The 16,525-nt window shown below is 44.1% G+C and overlaps 1 protein-coding gene across 2 annotated transcripts in view; it reads right to left on the bottom strand.

The window, feature by feature from the left end:
- Positions 1–16,525, bottom strand: part of jag2b (jagged canonical Notch ligand 2b) — a 107,252-nt gene that overhangs the window by 4,602 nt on the left and 86,125 nt on the right. For both annotated transcript variants that reach the window (XM_014145100.3, XM_014145102.3), the window contains 5 exons: positions 16,294–16,379; positions 10,865–10,978; positions 10,565–10,680; positions 10,104–10,379; positions 9,837–9,968 (listed from right to left, as the gene is read on the bottom strand). In XM_014145100.3, coding sequence (XP_014000575.1) covers positions 9,837–9,968; positions 10,104–10,379; positions 10,565–10,680; positions 10,865–10,978; positions 16,294–16,379 — 724 coding nt within the window. The remainder of the gene's footprint in view (positions 1–9,836; positions 9,969–10,103; positions 10,380–10,564; positions 10,681–10,864; positions 10,979–16,293; positions 16,380–16,525) is intronic.

The raw sequence follows: 16,525 nt of genomic DNA, 5'->3' as shown, positions 1-16,525 counted from the left end.
TTGCAACAGCATACTGTACTCAAATATTTTCTTCATTCAGTGATATTACTTCCCACAGTAACTCTTTATGGAGACATCCAGTTTTGGTTAAGAAAACAGTGCATGCATACTGGTGGGCTATGCGAAGTGATGGGCAAAGTGACATGCCTCGTAAAGTTTAGAACTGCCACGAGGATTGGAACAACCTACAAATGGGAGCTGCCTAGCAAACATCAAGAGCGTAAGAGCAAAGTGCGTGCCAATGCCGCTTCAGCATTACTGCCACGTTTTATACTAAGCCTAAGGCAGAATTTCACCACATTTTTTAAATAAATAAATATAAGTACAGGATTTGTTACTGGCAACACCTTTTAGATACAAAATAAAAGGTGGCAAAAAGTTAACGGCATGGTAAAGTAGGCAGCTTTCATCTGGGTTTGAAAGGGATACTACAGGGCAGTCGGGAAGTTGACTCATTCACTTCTTACAAATTTTGTTACGTTACAGCCTTATTCTAAAATTGAATACACTTATTTCCCCCCCTCATCAATCTACACGCAATACCCCAAAATGACAAAGCAAGTTGACATTTTTGCAATATATACATTTTTTAAAACTGAAATATCACATTTACATATGTATTCAGACCCTTTACTTAGTGCTTTGGCAGCGATTACAGCCTCAAGTCTTCTTGGGTATGACGCTACAAGCTTGGCACACCTGTATCTGGGGAGTTTCTCCCTTTCTTCTCAAGATCCTCTCAAGCTCTGTCAGGTTGGATGGGGAGCGTTGCTGTACAGCTATTTCCAGGTCTCTCCAGAGATGTTCGATCAGGTTCAAGTCCAGGCTCTGCCTGGGCCACTAAAGGACATTCAGAGACTTGTCTCGAAGCCACTCCTGCGTTGTCTTGGCTGTATGCTTAGGGTCGTTGTCCTGTTGGAAGGTGAACCCTCACCCCAGTCTGAGGTCCTGAGCACTCTGGAGCAAGGGTCTCTGTACTTTGCTCTGTTGATCCTTGCCTCGATCCTGACTAGTCTCTGCCGCTGAAAAACATCCAAAGCATGATGCTGCCTCCACCATGCTTCACCGTAGGGATGATACCAGGTCTCCTCCAGACGTGATGCTTGGCATTCAGGCCAAAGAGTTCAATCTTGGTTTCATCAGACCAGAGAAAATTGTTTCTCATGGTCAGTGTCTTTTGGCAAACTCCAAGCAGGCTGTCATGTGTCTTTTACTAAGGAGTGGCTTCCGTCTGGCCACTCTACCATAAAGGCATGATTGGTGGAGTGCTGCAGAGATGGTTGTCCTTCTGGAAGGTTCGCCCATTTCCACAGAGGAACTCTGGAGCTCTGTCAGTGACCATTGGGTTCTTGGGCAACTCCCTGACCAAGGCACTTCTCCCCCGACTGCTCAGTTTGGGCAGGCGGCCAGCACTAGGAAGAATCTGGGTGGTTCCAAAGTTATTCCATTTAAGAATGATGGAGGCCACTGTGGTCTTAGGGAACTTCAATGCTGCAGAGATTTTTTGGTACACTACTCCAGATCTGTGCCTTGACAGAATCCTGTCTCGGAGCTCTACGGCCAATTCCTTTGATCTCATGGCTTTGTTTTTTTCTGACATGCACTGTCAACTGTGGGACCTTATAGACAGGTGTGCGCCTTTCCAAATCATGTCCAATCAATTGAAATTACCAAAGGTGGACTCCAATCAAGTTGTAGAAACATCTCAAGGATGATCAATGGAAACAGGATGCACCTGAGCTAAATGTTTAGTCTCATAGCAAAGGGTCTGAATATTTATGTAAATAAGTTCTGTAACTTAACAAGGCTGTAACTTAACAAAATGTGTAAAAAGTCAAGGGGTCTGAATACTTTCCGAAAGCACTGTTGGTTGTTTTTCACAGTATAGTTTAGTCTGTTACACCCAATCTAGAGGTTGCTGTGTAGCCTAATAAGATTCAAATGTGTGACTACTTTGCAAGATGATAGATAGAGTTCAGTGTGTCAAATCGGAGGGTCTGTTGTCCGGACCTCTGGCAGTCTATGGGGGTGCCACAGGGTTCATTTCTTGGGCCAACTATTTTCTCTGTATACATCAATGATTTACATTTTACATTTTAGTCATTTAGCAGACGCTCTTATCCAGAGCGACTTACAGTAGTGAATGCATACATTTCATACATTTTTTTTTTCTTTCTGTGCTGGTCCCCCGTGGGAATCGAACCCACAACCCTGGCGTTGCAAACACCATGCTCTACCAACTGAGCTACAGAGAAGGCTCTTGCTGCTGGTGAGTCTCTGATCCACCTCTACGCAGACAACACCATTCTGTATACTTCTGGCCCTTCTTTGGACACTTAACTACCCTCCAGACGAGCTTCAATGCCATACAACTCTCCTTCCGTGGCCTCCAACTGCTCCTAAATACAAGTAAAACTAAATGCATGCTCTTCAACCGATCGCTGCCTGCACCTGCCCGCATCACTACTCTGGACGGTTCTGACTTAGAATATGTGGACAACTACAAATACCTAGGTGTCTGGTTAGACTGTAAACTCTCCTTCCAGACTCACATCAAACATCTCCAATCCAAAGTTAAATCAAGAATTGGCTTCCTATTTCGCAACAAAGCATCCTTCACTCATGCTGCCAAATATACCCTAGTAAAACTGACCATCCTACCGATCCTCGACTTCGGCGATGTCATTTACAAAATAGCCTCCAATACCCTACTCAACAAACTGGATGCAGTCTATCACAGTGCCATCCGTTTTGTCACCAAAGCCCCATATACTACCCACCACTGCGACCTGTACGCCCTCGTTGGCTGGCCTTCGCTTCATAATCGTCGCCAAACCCACTGGCTCCAGGTCAATGACAAGACCCTGCTAGGTAAAGTCCCCCCTTATCTCCGCTCACCATAGCAGCACCCACCTGTAGCACGCGCTCCAGCAGGTATATCTCTCTGGTCACCCCCAAAGCCAATTCCTCCTTTGGCCGTCTCTTTCCAGTTCTCTGCTGCCAATGACTGGAACGAACTACAAAAATCTCTGAAACTGGAAACACTTATCTCCCTCACTAGCTTTAAGCACCAGCTGTCAGAACAGCTCACAGACCATTGCACCTGTACATAGCCCATCTATAATTTAGCCCAAACAACTACCTCTTCCCCTACTGTATTTATTTATTTTATTTTGCTCCTTTGCACCCAATTATCTCTATTTCTACTTTGCACTTTCTTCTACTACAAACCTACCATTCCAGTGTTTTACTTGCTATATTGTATTTACTTTGCCACCATGGACTTTTTTGCCTTTACCTCCCTTATCTCACCTCATTTGCTCACATCGTACATAGACTTATTTTTCTACTGTATTATTGACTGTACATTTGTTTTACTCCATGTGTAACTCGCAATTGTAAATGAGAACTTATTCTCAACTTGCCTACCTGGTTAAATAAAGATGAAATAATACAAAAATAAAAAAGATGTGCATTCATATCAGAATCTCAAAACATTGAGGTGAGGGGAATTTGAGTCTTTATGAGGGGTGAAAGTGAAGATAGGTAATTTTATTGTTTGAATTATGGGAGTAGGATATTCATGAATTGTTGAAATGAGGAACACGAGAGCTAGGTAAAGCTATGTGGAAATTAGAATCATAGCCTTTATGCTCAGATGGTCATTATATATAAAGTTTTACTTACAAAATATCAAAATAGCCTGGCTATTTTCTAAGACTGTAGGCCACATTGATTTATTCAAGTTGACAGTGTTTGATAGGTAATAACTCCCATTTTGGAATAAGCTATAATGATAAAAGGGAACCCATTTCAACCCAAGACCTTGGTCTTAATCATGTTGAAAAGAGTCTCATAAGATTGCCTATAGGCCTACTGGTGTTACGAAATACACGCCAGTGGGAAAAAAGGTGACAGAGCCGGGTCTCACCTGAACGAGTAAAGAGCGACACAGCCCAAGTCTCCACAAAATCAGATGCATTGCACAGTTAACCAAAACATTTTATGGAGGGGAAACCAAATTATTATATGGCCTGCATTTCATCAAATTCAACACTTTCTTGCCACGTGGGCACAAAAAAGTAGTCTTTGGGAAGGTCCCCTGTTCTGTGGTAATTGGCTTGTGATTTGAGACCACCAGATTCTCTAGGAGAATTACAACCAACACACACGTTCCGAATTTTTATTCACATATAAGTGATGGTACTTAGCTCTTCAGAGTTGGCTCGATTGAACTGAACCTTTATTTGGGTGGCATCACTCCAAAAGACACAATTTACAACTTACACCCCATTGAAGTCACCTGCAGGATTACTGGCCAGGCCATTATTTTAAAAAGAAACAACGTTCTTCAAAGTGGATGTGTTCATTGGCCACCAAATGGAATAAAATGCACTGTGCCCCTGTCACAATATACATGTGCTTTTAGGTTGGTCTGAGTTTTGAGAAGCATTGTGACAAGCCCTCCTAAATAAAAATGGTATTGATTGATCAATTCAAACCCTTTCCCTGCATCCCCAACAGTGTGGGAAAAAAATCTTCCGCACCACCTGGTATTTCCAAATTTATTTAAGGGAATCTGATTAGAGACCAGGCAGTTATCTTTAAGGACGTGGTGCGCGGGTTGGGAATATCAAGGAGATCTGAGCCGCATGGAAGGAAATCGGACTTCCGTTTGTTAGTTTATGACCAACCATAAAACAGAAACGATAGGTAAGATTTGTATCAAAGGGTTGAGGCTCCAACTTTACATGTTGGCAATGCTTTTCCTGTACCCACTGTCAAACATAGCTACCGGCACTGCGCCAATGACATAACGTATGAACAGTTGCAATTAGCTAGTTCCAAAGCAGGAGCCCCTTAATAAGCCATCTCAGTGCTTTGGAGGGTGTCAATGAGTATCACATCTATTCCATTGAATGTAGCCAACTTTGTTTCCTCAACAGGTGGGCACTTTATGCAGATTATTGAATCTGCCTAAGTAACTCCGCTTCTTGCATTAATTCAGGGGCTTACCTTTCACTGGGGACGGACATGGACACCCAAATGATGAAACCAGCGGCCAAACAATTGAAGAACGATATATTCTGACATTTCATCAGCGTAATGTGAGTTTTTATTAGTCAGTATAGCAATCTAACGTTATTGATCTCAGTTTCTCTAGCTAATTCGCAGCTTTTTCTACATAAACAAGGCTACAGGCTTCAATACCATGGTGCACAGTCAGTACACAACACTACGCTCATCTCAATGCAGCAAATGCTGGACAAGCAAGAAGCTTCAAAGATTAAACCTATTTTAAGGGAGTCTGACAAACCTCTAAAGCTGATTTCCATCAAACAAAAATGTGAAGACCTGGGAGACGCTATTGATGAATGTATACAGATGTTAGAATGCCGAGTCATGTTCATATAAATTACTGTAGTTTAAGACCATCCATAGAACGTACTATATGCCAGTTAAACTGAATATCATACACACAGAAATGTAATTCTGCTAGAGGTGTAAAACACAAAAAGGGGACATATTTGCATATATTATGGTGTTGTGATGGCTGGCTGTATTCTGGCAAAGACTATGTTCTTTTATCTCAGCATGTCTACAGATTGTCCCGGTTTTTGTATGCTTGGAAATGTTGATACTGGAGACTTATCAGAAGAAACGGTGTAACCTACCATTCATAGCGACTAAGAAATGCTTTGCCATTAAGTGTAAGGTTGGTTATCCTCCCACAATGTCACAATGGATGGCAGAAATGTCAAGTTATTTATCACTAGCTTTGATTGATTACAAGATTAAGGGTATACTGTGCAACTTTCATAAGGTCTTAATGCTTTATATGGAATACTGTACAACAAAAGGAGAATGTATTGAAAAGATGCCCATATCAGGGAAGACAGCTATTTAGGCAATCCCTAGCTGCTGGGCTGCTCAGTCCTGGCTCTGGGGGTCTGCTGTACTGATGGTAGTCACTCTGGCCTTGGCCTAACACACCTGAAACCAATAATTAATGTTTCACTAATATCCTAAAGCTAAGTGGGGTGGGGCGCTGCAGGGCCGTGGACCCCTAGGGGCAGGATGGGGTGACCCAGCTATAGTGTTTGCAATTAAAAAGTGCTTTACAGTATTATTAAGGCCTATGATATGAATTATATGGAGGATATACTGTTTGTGTGTTAATGTGTAGGTGAATGTGTGTTCTTATTAAACTTATGATTTCCAAACCCTTCCCTTGATACAGCCCGAAAAAAGATGAGAAGGAAGTTGTGTTGGGGAGATTCTCAAGTTATTGACTAGACTGGTTAGGGTCGGCGTGCAGGTGGCTCAGGTTGGCTGAAATTTGATATAGAGGATGTCAAAGACAATCAAAAGTTATGTCTTTGTACCTTATTTGTAAGAGCTGTTCACTTGTGATGCAATTGGTTAAAAGGAGCAACACAATATTGATTATTGAATTATCATTACACATATAAAAAATAATATTTCACCTTTATTTAACCAGGTAAGCTAGTTGAGAACAAGTTCTCATTTGCAACTGCAACCTGGCCAAGATAAAGCAACGCAGTGCAACAGAAACAACAGTTACACATGGAATAAACAAGCATACAGTCAATAACACAATAGAAAAAAAGAAAGTCTATATACAGTGTGTGCAAATGGCAGGTGGTGGTTAAGGCAATAAATAGGCCATAGTAGCAAAGTATTTACAATTTAGCAGATTAACACTGGAGTGATAGATGTGCAGATGATGGTGTGCAAGAGAGCAGCAAAGTAAATAAAAACAATATGGGGGATGAGGTAGGTAGATTGGGTGGGCTATTTACAGATGGACTATGTACAGCTGCAGCGATTGGTTAGTTCAGATAGCTGATGTTTAAAGTTAGTGAGGGAAATGTAAGTCTCCAGCTTCAGCAATTTTTGCAATTCATTCCAGTCACTGGCAGCAGAGAACTGGAAGAAAAGGCGGCCAAAGGAGGTGTTGGCTTTGGGGATGACCAGCGAGATATACCTGCTGGAGCGCGTGCTACGGGTGGGTGTTGTTATCGTGACCAGGGAGCTGAGATAAGGCGGAGCTTTACCTAGCATAGACTTATAGATGACCTGGAGCCAGTGGGTCTGGCGACAAATATGTAGCGAGGGCCAGCCGACTAGAGCATACAGGTCGCAGTAGTGGGTGGTATAAGGCACTTTGGTAACAAAACGGATGGCACTGTGATAGACTACACCCAATTTGCTGAGTAGAGTATTGGAAGCTATTTTGTAGATGACGTCGCCGAAGTCGAATATCAGTAGGATAGTCCGTTTTACTAGGGTAAGTTTGGCGGCGTGAGTGAAGGAGGCATTGTTGCGAAATAGAAAGCCGATTGTAGATTTGATTTGGGATTGGAGATGTTTGATACGAGTCTGGAAGGAGAGTTTACAGTCTAGCCAGACACCTAGGTATTTGTAGTCGTCCACGTATTCTAGGTCAGAACCGTCCAGAGTAGTGATGCTAGTCGGGCGGGCGGGTGCAGGTAGCGAACAGTTGAAAAGCATGCATTTGGTTTTACTAGCGTTTAAGAGCAGTTGGAGGCCACGGAAGGAGTGTTGTATGGCACTGAAGCTCAATTGGAGGTTAGTTAACAGTGTCCAAAGAAGGGCCAGATGTATACAGAATGGTGTCGTATGCGTAGAGGTGGTTCAGGGAATCACACGCAGCAAGAGCGACGTCGTTGATATATTCAGAGAAAAGAGTCGGCCCGAGAATTGAACCCTGTGGTACCCCCATAGAGACTGCCATAGGTCCGGACAACAGGCCCTTTGATTTGACACACTGAACTGTCTGAGAAGTAGTTGGTAAACCAATCGAGGCAGTCATTTGAGAAACCAAGGCTATTGAGTCTGCCGATAAGAATACGGTGATTGACAGAGTCGAAAGCCTTGGCCAGGTTGATGAAGACAGTACTGTCTTTTATCGATGGCGGTAATGATATCGTTTAGTACCTTGAGCGTGGCTGAGGTGCACCCATGACCAGCTCGGAAACCGGATTGTACAGCGGAGAAGGTACGGTGGGATTCGAAATGGTCAGTGATCTGTTTATTAACTTCGCTTTTGAAGACTTTAGAAAGGCAGGGCAGGATGGCTATAGGTCTATTACAGCTTGGGTCTAGAGTGTCACCCCCTTTGAAGAGGGGGATGACCGCAGCAGTTTTCCAATCTTTAGGGATCTCGGACGATACGAAAGAGGTTGAACAGACTGTATTAGGGGTTGCAAGAATGCCGGAGGATAATTTTAGAAAGAGAGGGTCCAGATTGTCTAGCCCAGCTGATTTCTACGGGTCCAGGATTTTCAGCTCTTTCAGAACATCTGCTATCTGGATTTGGGTGAGGGAGAAGCTGGGGAGGCTCAGGAAAGTAGCTGCGGGGGTTGGGGTAGCCAGGAGGAAAGCATGGCCAGCCGTAGAGAAATGCTTATTGAAATTTTCGATTATCATGTATTTATCGGTGGCGACCGTGTTACCTAGCCTCAGTGCAGTGGGCAGCTGGGAGGAGGTGCTCTTGTTCTCCATGGACTTTACAGTGTCCCAAAACTTTTTGGAGTTAGAGCTACAGGATGCAAATTTATTTTTGAAAAAGCTAGCCTTCGCTTTCCTAACTAACTGTGTGTATTGGTTCCTGACTTCCCTGAACAGTTGCATATCACAGGGACTATTCAATGCTATTGTAGTCCGCCATAGGATGTTTTTGTGCTGGTTAAGGGCAGTCAGGTCTGGAGTGAACCAAGGGTTATATCTGTTCTTAGTTCTCCATTTTTTGAAAGGGGCATGCTTATTTAAGATGGTGAGGAAATTACTTTTAAAGAACAACCAGGCATCCTCGACTGACGGGATGAGGTCAATATCCTTCCAAGATGAAATGTATGTATGCATTCACTACTGTAAGTCGCTCTGGATAGGAGCGTCTGCTAAATGACTAAAATGTAATGTAAAAATGTAAGATACCCGGGCCAGGTCGATTAGAAAGGCCTGCTCGCAGAAGTGTTTTGGGGAGCGTTTGACAGTGATGAGGGGTGGTCGTTTGACCGCGGACCCATAGCAGATGCAGGCAATGAGGCAGTGATCGCTGAGATCCTGATTGAAAACAGTAGCGGTGTATTTGGAGGGCAAGTTGGTCAGGATAATATCTATGAGGGTGCCCATGTTTACAGATTTAGGGTTGTATCTGGTGGTTTCCTTGATAATTTGTGTGAAATTGAGGGCATCTAGCTTAGATTGTAGGACTGCTGGGGTGTTAAGCATATCCCAGTTTAGGTCACCTAACAGAACTAACTCGGAAGATAGATGGGGTGCAATCAATTCACATATAGTGTCCAGGGCACAGCTGGGAGCTGAGGGGGGTCTATAACAGGCGGCAATAGTGAGAGACTTATTTCTTGAGAGATTCATTTTTAAAGTTAGAAACTCTAACTGTTTGGGCATAGACCTGGAAAGTATGACAGAACTTTGCAAGCCACCTCTGCTATCGCTCATATTTAATAATGGTCTCATCTAGCTTGATGACAGACATTTTTGCTTACTTTTTGTTGTTCTAAATAGAGACGGCTAGAAGGGCCATGCATCATAATAGATTGCGTAGAAATTCAGGAAATGAGCATTAGATGCCCCAAAAATTGGGAGGACCATCAGACCTCCCAACCATAGTTGCACCCCTGCATGAATCTTCTATTGACATCAACGCATGATTTACCAGAATGTCGGAAAAGCACGACAACCTGCAGTTAGGATTCGTCCCTAATGGCAGAAGTCCCAGAGATTAGGAATTGATTTCGATTGGCTAGCCAGAGGAGCGGACTTACTATGGCAACTTCCACAGCATCCTGATTGGTGTAGGAGAGGTCACACAGCACAAGGAGGGCGTGGTCTTTGGCCAGGGATCGGGTGGCAGGCAGGTACCTCAGCTCTGAACAGATGTTCTCCACCATCGTGCCCTGGAGATTACACACAGATACACAATTTGTGAATGTAGGAGGACAGCAACATGTACCACAGGGCTTCCTATAAAGCTGGTACTTCCATTCTATTTGATATCAAACATCGGTGTGTACAAAGATAAAGACACTCACCACTGGCACTTTGGCCCGGTTGAAGATGAGTGTGATGCGGGCACAGCTGTTGTCCAGGTGCCCACTGTTGGGCTGGCACTTGGTGTGGTCGTGGGGTGCGGGCTCACCACTGCCCGGGGAGGACGAGCACACCCCCCAACGGTGGCAGGGGGGTGAGAAGCAGGCGAGGTAGCTGTGCTCCTGGCACTCGCGCCCACCTGGGCCTGCCTGGGCACATTCCTCACCCGTTGACTTTGTCGACCCTGGGAGCAGGCACAGCCGCCGCCCGCAGAGCACCTGTGGTGGTCAAAGGTCAGAGGGAGGGGTCAACCACAAGCTGTGGACCAATAAGAGGCCCTGTTTCAGTGTTGTACACTCCAGGAATTGAAGTCCCAATTAGTTTAATTTATTAGGAGTGAGTGTGTGGTGTGTGCGTGAGCGCAATGTGCATGTGTGAATTAGGTGCGAGTGTGTACACTCACCTTGGTACAATCCACTTTTCCATCGACACAGTAGCAGTTGTTGCACTCCTCTTCCCAGCGACTGCCATGAAGGAACTGCAGGCCGGCATAGTGGCAGCTCTTCCCGATACCAATAACTACAAACACGCACATACACACAGTAACACACTGCTGTCAATCAACTGAAAACTCAGGGGCCAAGGTCAATTGTGTCTAGGCAGACAGTAAGAGCATGTTGCCATGACAAGACATGAAGGCCTTGATTCTCTAATGAAGCGACTCATCCTTGTGTGCGCGTCACGAGGGGGGAGTGAGACTCACACTCTTGGCACTGTGGGCCCGTTCGCCCCAGTGGGCAGACGCAGCGGAAGCCGTTGATCTCATCCACGCAGGTGGCGCCGTACGCGCAGGGAGACGACTGGCACTCATCTATATCTGAACGAGAAGAGAGATGAGTGGAAGGGAGATTATTATTATTATAAAATAAGTATTTGTTTTTTGTATTTTACCCCCCTTTTCCTCCGCAATTCTGTGATATGCAATTGTGATCCAATTACGATCTTGTATCATCTCTGCAACTCCCAACGGGCTCGGGAGAGGTGAAGATCGAGTTATTTGTCCTCCGAAACATGACCAGCAAAACAGGGCTTCTTAACACTCGTCCACTAAACCCGGAAGCCAGCTGCACCAATGTGTCGGAGGAAACACCATTCAACTGATGACCGAAGTCAGCCTGTACTAACCCGGACAAAGCTGTGCCAATTGTGGGCCGCCCTATGGGACTCCCAGTCACGGCCGGGTGTGACAACCTGGGATCGAACCCGGGTCTGTAGTGACACCTCAAGCACTGCCTTAGACCGCTGCGCCACTAAGGAGGCTTTACAGACGTGTTTTTATGCTTTCTTAGATAGGCATGAAACAGATGGGGAGAGGAAGGATGGAGACCATTGAACCCCGGTATCCGGTGGGGAGGCATGTATATATGTGCTTGCCGGGAGTGTTACCCACTCGACTCTCAACACACTGTGAGATTGTACCTTAGTTGCACAAATTTTCTATCAAACGTTTTGTGTTGGTTTGAAGTACTTGGTTAACCCACGTGTTAAGAGATGCTAGAACAAGAACGAGTAGCTCCACCCCCTCTCTTTGCAAGTTATGAGCCGAATTTCCCCTGTCTGATACATATTTCAGAAGAATACCTACAAAATCAATTTGTCCAAATAACCTGTGACGAAAAACACAAAAACCGGAACTACTGCTGCTAGTTCTTGCATTCAATTACATGGTAGTAAACTCAACAAAAAATAAACATCCTCTCACTGTCAACTGCGTTTGTTTTCAGCAAACTTAACATGTAAATATTTGTATGAACATAAGATTCAACAACAGACAAACTGAACAAGTTCCACAGACAAGTGACTAACAAATGGAATAATGTGTCCCTGAACAGGGAGGGGGGGGTCAAAATCAAAAGTAACAGTCAGTATCTGGTGTGGCCACCAGCTCCTCCTCATGGACTGCACCAGATATAAAAGTTCTTGCAGTGAGATGTTACCCCACTCTTCCACCAAGGCACCTGCAAGTTCCTGGACATCTCTGGGGGGGAATGGCCCTAGCCCTCAACCTCCGATCCAACAGGTCCCAGACGTGCTCAATAGGATTGAGATCAGGGCTCGTCACTGGCCATGGCAGAACACTGACATTCCTGTCTTGTACAAAATCGCGCACAGAACAAGCAGTATCGCTGGTGGCATTGTCATGCTGGAGGGTCATGTCAGGATGAGCCTGCAGGAAGGGTACCACATGAGGGAAGAGGATGTCTTGAGATTGAGATTGCCTGCAATGACAAGCTCAATCCGATGATGCTGTGACCCTCCACATCGATCCCACTCAAGAGTACAGGCCTCGGTGTAACGCTCATTCCTTCGATGATAAATACATTTACGTCATTTAGCAGACGCTCTTATCCAGAGCGACTTACAAATTGGAATACGAATCCGACCATCACCCCTGGTGAGACAAAACCGTGACTTGTCAGTGAAGAGCACTTTTTGCCAGTCCTGTCTGGTCCAGCGACGGTGGGTTTGTGCCCATAGGCGGCGTTGTTGCCAGTGACGTCTGGTGAGGACCTGCCTTAGAACAGGCCTACAAGCCCTCAGTCAAGCTTCTCTCAGCCTATTGTGGACAGTCTGAGCACTGATGGAGGGATTGTGTGTTCCAAGTGTAACTCGGGCAGTTGTTGCCATCCTGTTCCTGTAACGCGGGTGTGATGTTCGGATGTACCGATCCTGTGCAGGTGTTGTTACATGTGGTCTGCCACTGCGAGGACAATCAGCTGTCCGTCCCATCTCCCTGTAGTGCTGTCTTAGTCATCTTAATGACCGTTCCAAAGGTGCATGTTCATTAATTGTTTATGGTTCATTGAACAAGCATGGGAAACAGTGTTTAAACCCTTTACAATGAAGATCTGTGAAGTGATTTGCATTTTTATGATTTACCTTTGAAAGACAGGGTCCTGAAAAAGTGAAGTTTCTTTTTTTGCCGAGTTTAGTTCTGTTTACATAGCACTAATCTCTTATGGACAGACCTAACAAAAATTCGACATTGTTTTGACGTAGGCCGATTTTAGGTGGCTACGCATCATTGAGATAAGGCACTTTTAAAGGATGGTTAAAAGGGGGCTGAAATAAATCAAATCATTTTATTTGTCACATACAGTTGAAGTCGTAAGTTTACATACACTTAGGTTGGAATCATTAAAACTCGTTTTTCAACCACTCCAATTTCTTGTTAACAAACTATAGTTTTGGCAAGTTGGTCAGGACATCTACTTTGTGCATGACAAGTCATTTTTCCAACAATTGTTTACAGAGATTATTTCACAATGTATCACAATTCCAGTGGGTCAGAAGTTTACATACACTAAGTTGACTGTGCCTTTAAACAGCTTGTAAAATTCCAGAAAATTATGTCATGCTTTAGAAGCTTCTGATAGGCTAATTGACATAATTTGAGTCAATTGGAGGTGTACCTGTGGATGCATTTCAAGGCCTACCTTCAAACTCAGTGCCTCTTTGCTTGACATCATGGGAAAATCCAAAGAAATCAGCCAAGACATCCAAAATTGTAGACCTCCACAAGTCTGGTTCATCCTTGGGAGCAATTTCCAAATGCCTGAAGGTACCACGTTCATCTGTACAAACAATAGTACGCAAGTATAAACACCATGGGACCAGGTAGCAGTCATACAGCTCAGGAAGGAGACGCATTCTGTCTCCTAGAGATGAACGTACTTTGGTGTGAAAAGTGCAAATCAATCCCAGAACAACAGCAAAGGACCTTGTGAAGATGCTGGAGGAAACAGGTACAAAAGTATCTATATGCACAGTAAAACGAGTCCAATATCGACATAACCTGAAAGGCCGCTCAGCAAGGAAGAAGCCACTGCTCCAAAACCGCCATAAAAAAGCCAGACTACGGTTTGCAACTGCACATGGGGACAAAAATCGTACTTTTTGGAGAAATGTCCTCTGGTCTGATGAAACAAAAATATAACCGTTTGGCCATAATGACCATCGTTATGTTTGGAGGAAAAAGGGGGACGCTTGCAAGCCGAAGAACAGCATCCCAACCGTGGCAGCATCATGTTGTGGGGGTGCTTTGCGGCAGGAGGGACTGGTGCACTTCACAAAATAGATGCATCATGAAGAAAGAAAATGATGTGGCTATATTGAAGCAACATCTCAAGAGATCAGTCAGGAAGTTAAAGCTTGGTCGCAAATGGGTCTTCCAAATGGACAAATACCCCAAGCATACTCCCAAAGTTGTGGCAAAATGGCTTAAGGACAACAAAGTCAAGGTATTGGAGTGGCCATCAAAGTCCTGACCTCAATCCTATAGAAAATGTTTGGGCAGAACTGAAAAAGCATGTGCGAGCAAGGAGGCCTACAAACCTGACTCGGTTACACCAGCTCTGTCAGGAGGAATGGGCCAAAATTCACCCAACTTACTGTGGGAACCTTGTGGAAGGCTTCCCAAAACATTTGACCAAAGTTAAAGGCAATGCTACCAAATACTGATTCAGTGTATGTAAACTTCTGACCCACTGAGAATGTGATGAAAGAAATAAAATCACTACTATTATTCTGACATTTCACATTCTTAAAATAAAGTGGTGATCCTAACTGACCTAAAACAGGGAATTTTAACTAGGATTAAATGTCAGGAATTGTGAAAAACGGAGTTTAAATGTATTTGGCTAAGGTGTATGTAAACTTCTGACTTCAACTGTACATGTGATTAGCAGATGTTATTGCGGGTGTAGTGAAATGCATGTGTTTCTAGCTCCAACAGTGCAGTAATACCTAACAATTTCACAATAATACACACAAATCTAAAGTAAAGGAATTAAGAATATATAAATATTTGGGTGAGCAATGAGTGTAATTTTTCTGGCTTGGTCATTATGAAATTCAAAGGCCATGACTGAAGCCAAATTAAAGTTGGGGGGGGGGGGGGGGGGTGTTTAACGTGGGGATCTCTTGTGTGCGTGTTTGGATGCGGCATGCGTTTGTTCATTCACTCTGCCGAAACAGTACAGTCATTCACCATTCTAGATAACTTGACAGTTTAGCCAAGTCTTGAGTCTTAAAGTCGCATTGGCTAGCTAGAGCTAGCCAACTTCATTCGCCAATTAGCTTCAGCTGGCTGCAGTTCGACCATGGCAAAGTTGGTTTGATATTGGAAAGCCCATCTCTGAGGCTAGTTAGGGACAGTCAATAAATTACACAATGTAAATGGGACAATAATTACATGTTGGAAATCTTTAAGTTGTCTCATTAAATGCTTAAGTCATTGAAATTTGGAGCTATTGACTTTAAAATATTGTCCCATGTACATGGGGTAATTGACTGATGGTCCCCAACTAGCCCCATAGGGATATCGAATGTCAAACCAAATTGACCATGGGCATTACCATTAAATCGAATTGATGATCATTTGGGACCCATCAGCTGTGGGCAGGATTAAAATAAGCCCAACCAAAGGAAAAATGTTACAGTACCCTTCATTCGATGATATACAATGTTTTCCTATCATCTCGTAAATCTGACTTTATGACCAAAATTTCCCTACTTACACTTTGTAGTCAATTTTGACACTATAATAAATGTTTGACTCATTTATGCCACATTGGCAGTTTTCAAAACGAGAAGATGCTTTTTAGGGGCAGTCGCTCTTTAACGCTGTCTAAATTCAAACAGTTTCTTGGTTATTTGGATGTCCAATAAGCCACAATGTTAGAAGAGCATCTGATCTTTCGCCTAGCCAGTGTGAGAAAGACAGTGTGTAAAAGTCTGAATGAAAGACAACCGCTAGCCATCTGACAAAGGCGAGAGAGGAGAGAGAAATTTCAGGGTCACTGAATAATTAATCTACTCAGTTTATGTGCGTGCGTGCCTGAAAGACAGAGAGAAAGATAGTTTGCGTGTGTGTGAGAGTATGCATGCCGAGGGAGGGAAAGAGGAAGGATGACCTCTACTCCCCTATAGGTCAAAAGGACGTGACGCCCACCTTTCCTATGCCCCCTGTTCTTTCTGTCATTGTCATGGTTACATTTGTGGTGTCCGACAGCTCGGGTTGTTGATGCATTAGAGTGTGTGAGAGTCAAAGGCCTGCTACACTGGACATTTCAATGAGCATAAGCAGCGTGTTCGCTCCAAGATGTTTTGGATAACCGTATTGTGACTTACTGATACGACAGTCCGGTCCGGCGAACCCGGGGGCACACTCGCATCGAAACCAGTTGACACCGTCCACACAGATACCACCGTTGTAGCTGTAAAAAAATGAGGGAGGGAAAAAAAGAGGGAAGAGGAAGTGAGAGAACAGTGAGCGTGAGGTTAGATGGGTGCGCTCTGTTTTGGCCTGTCTTGACTCATTTCACACATAACAGCAAAGAGGGGAGAGAGTGCGAGTGTGTGT

The sequence above is a fragment of the Salmo salar genome, chromosome 15 (genome assembly GCF_965601325.2).
Source record: "Salmo salar chromosome 15, fSalSal1, whole genome shotgun sequence".
NCBI lineage: Eukaryota > Metazoa > Chordata > Actinopteri > Salmoniformes > Salmonidae > Salmo > Salmo salar.
Note: the sequence above shows the minus strand (reverse complement) of the source record. Positions and strands in the feature narration are given on the sequence as shown.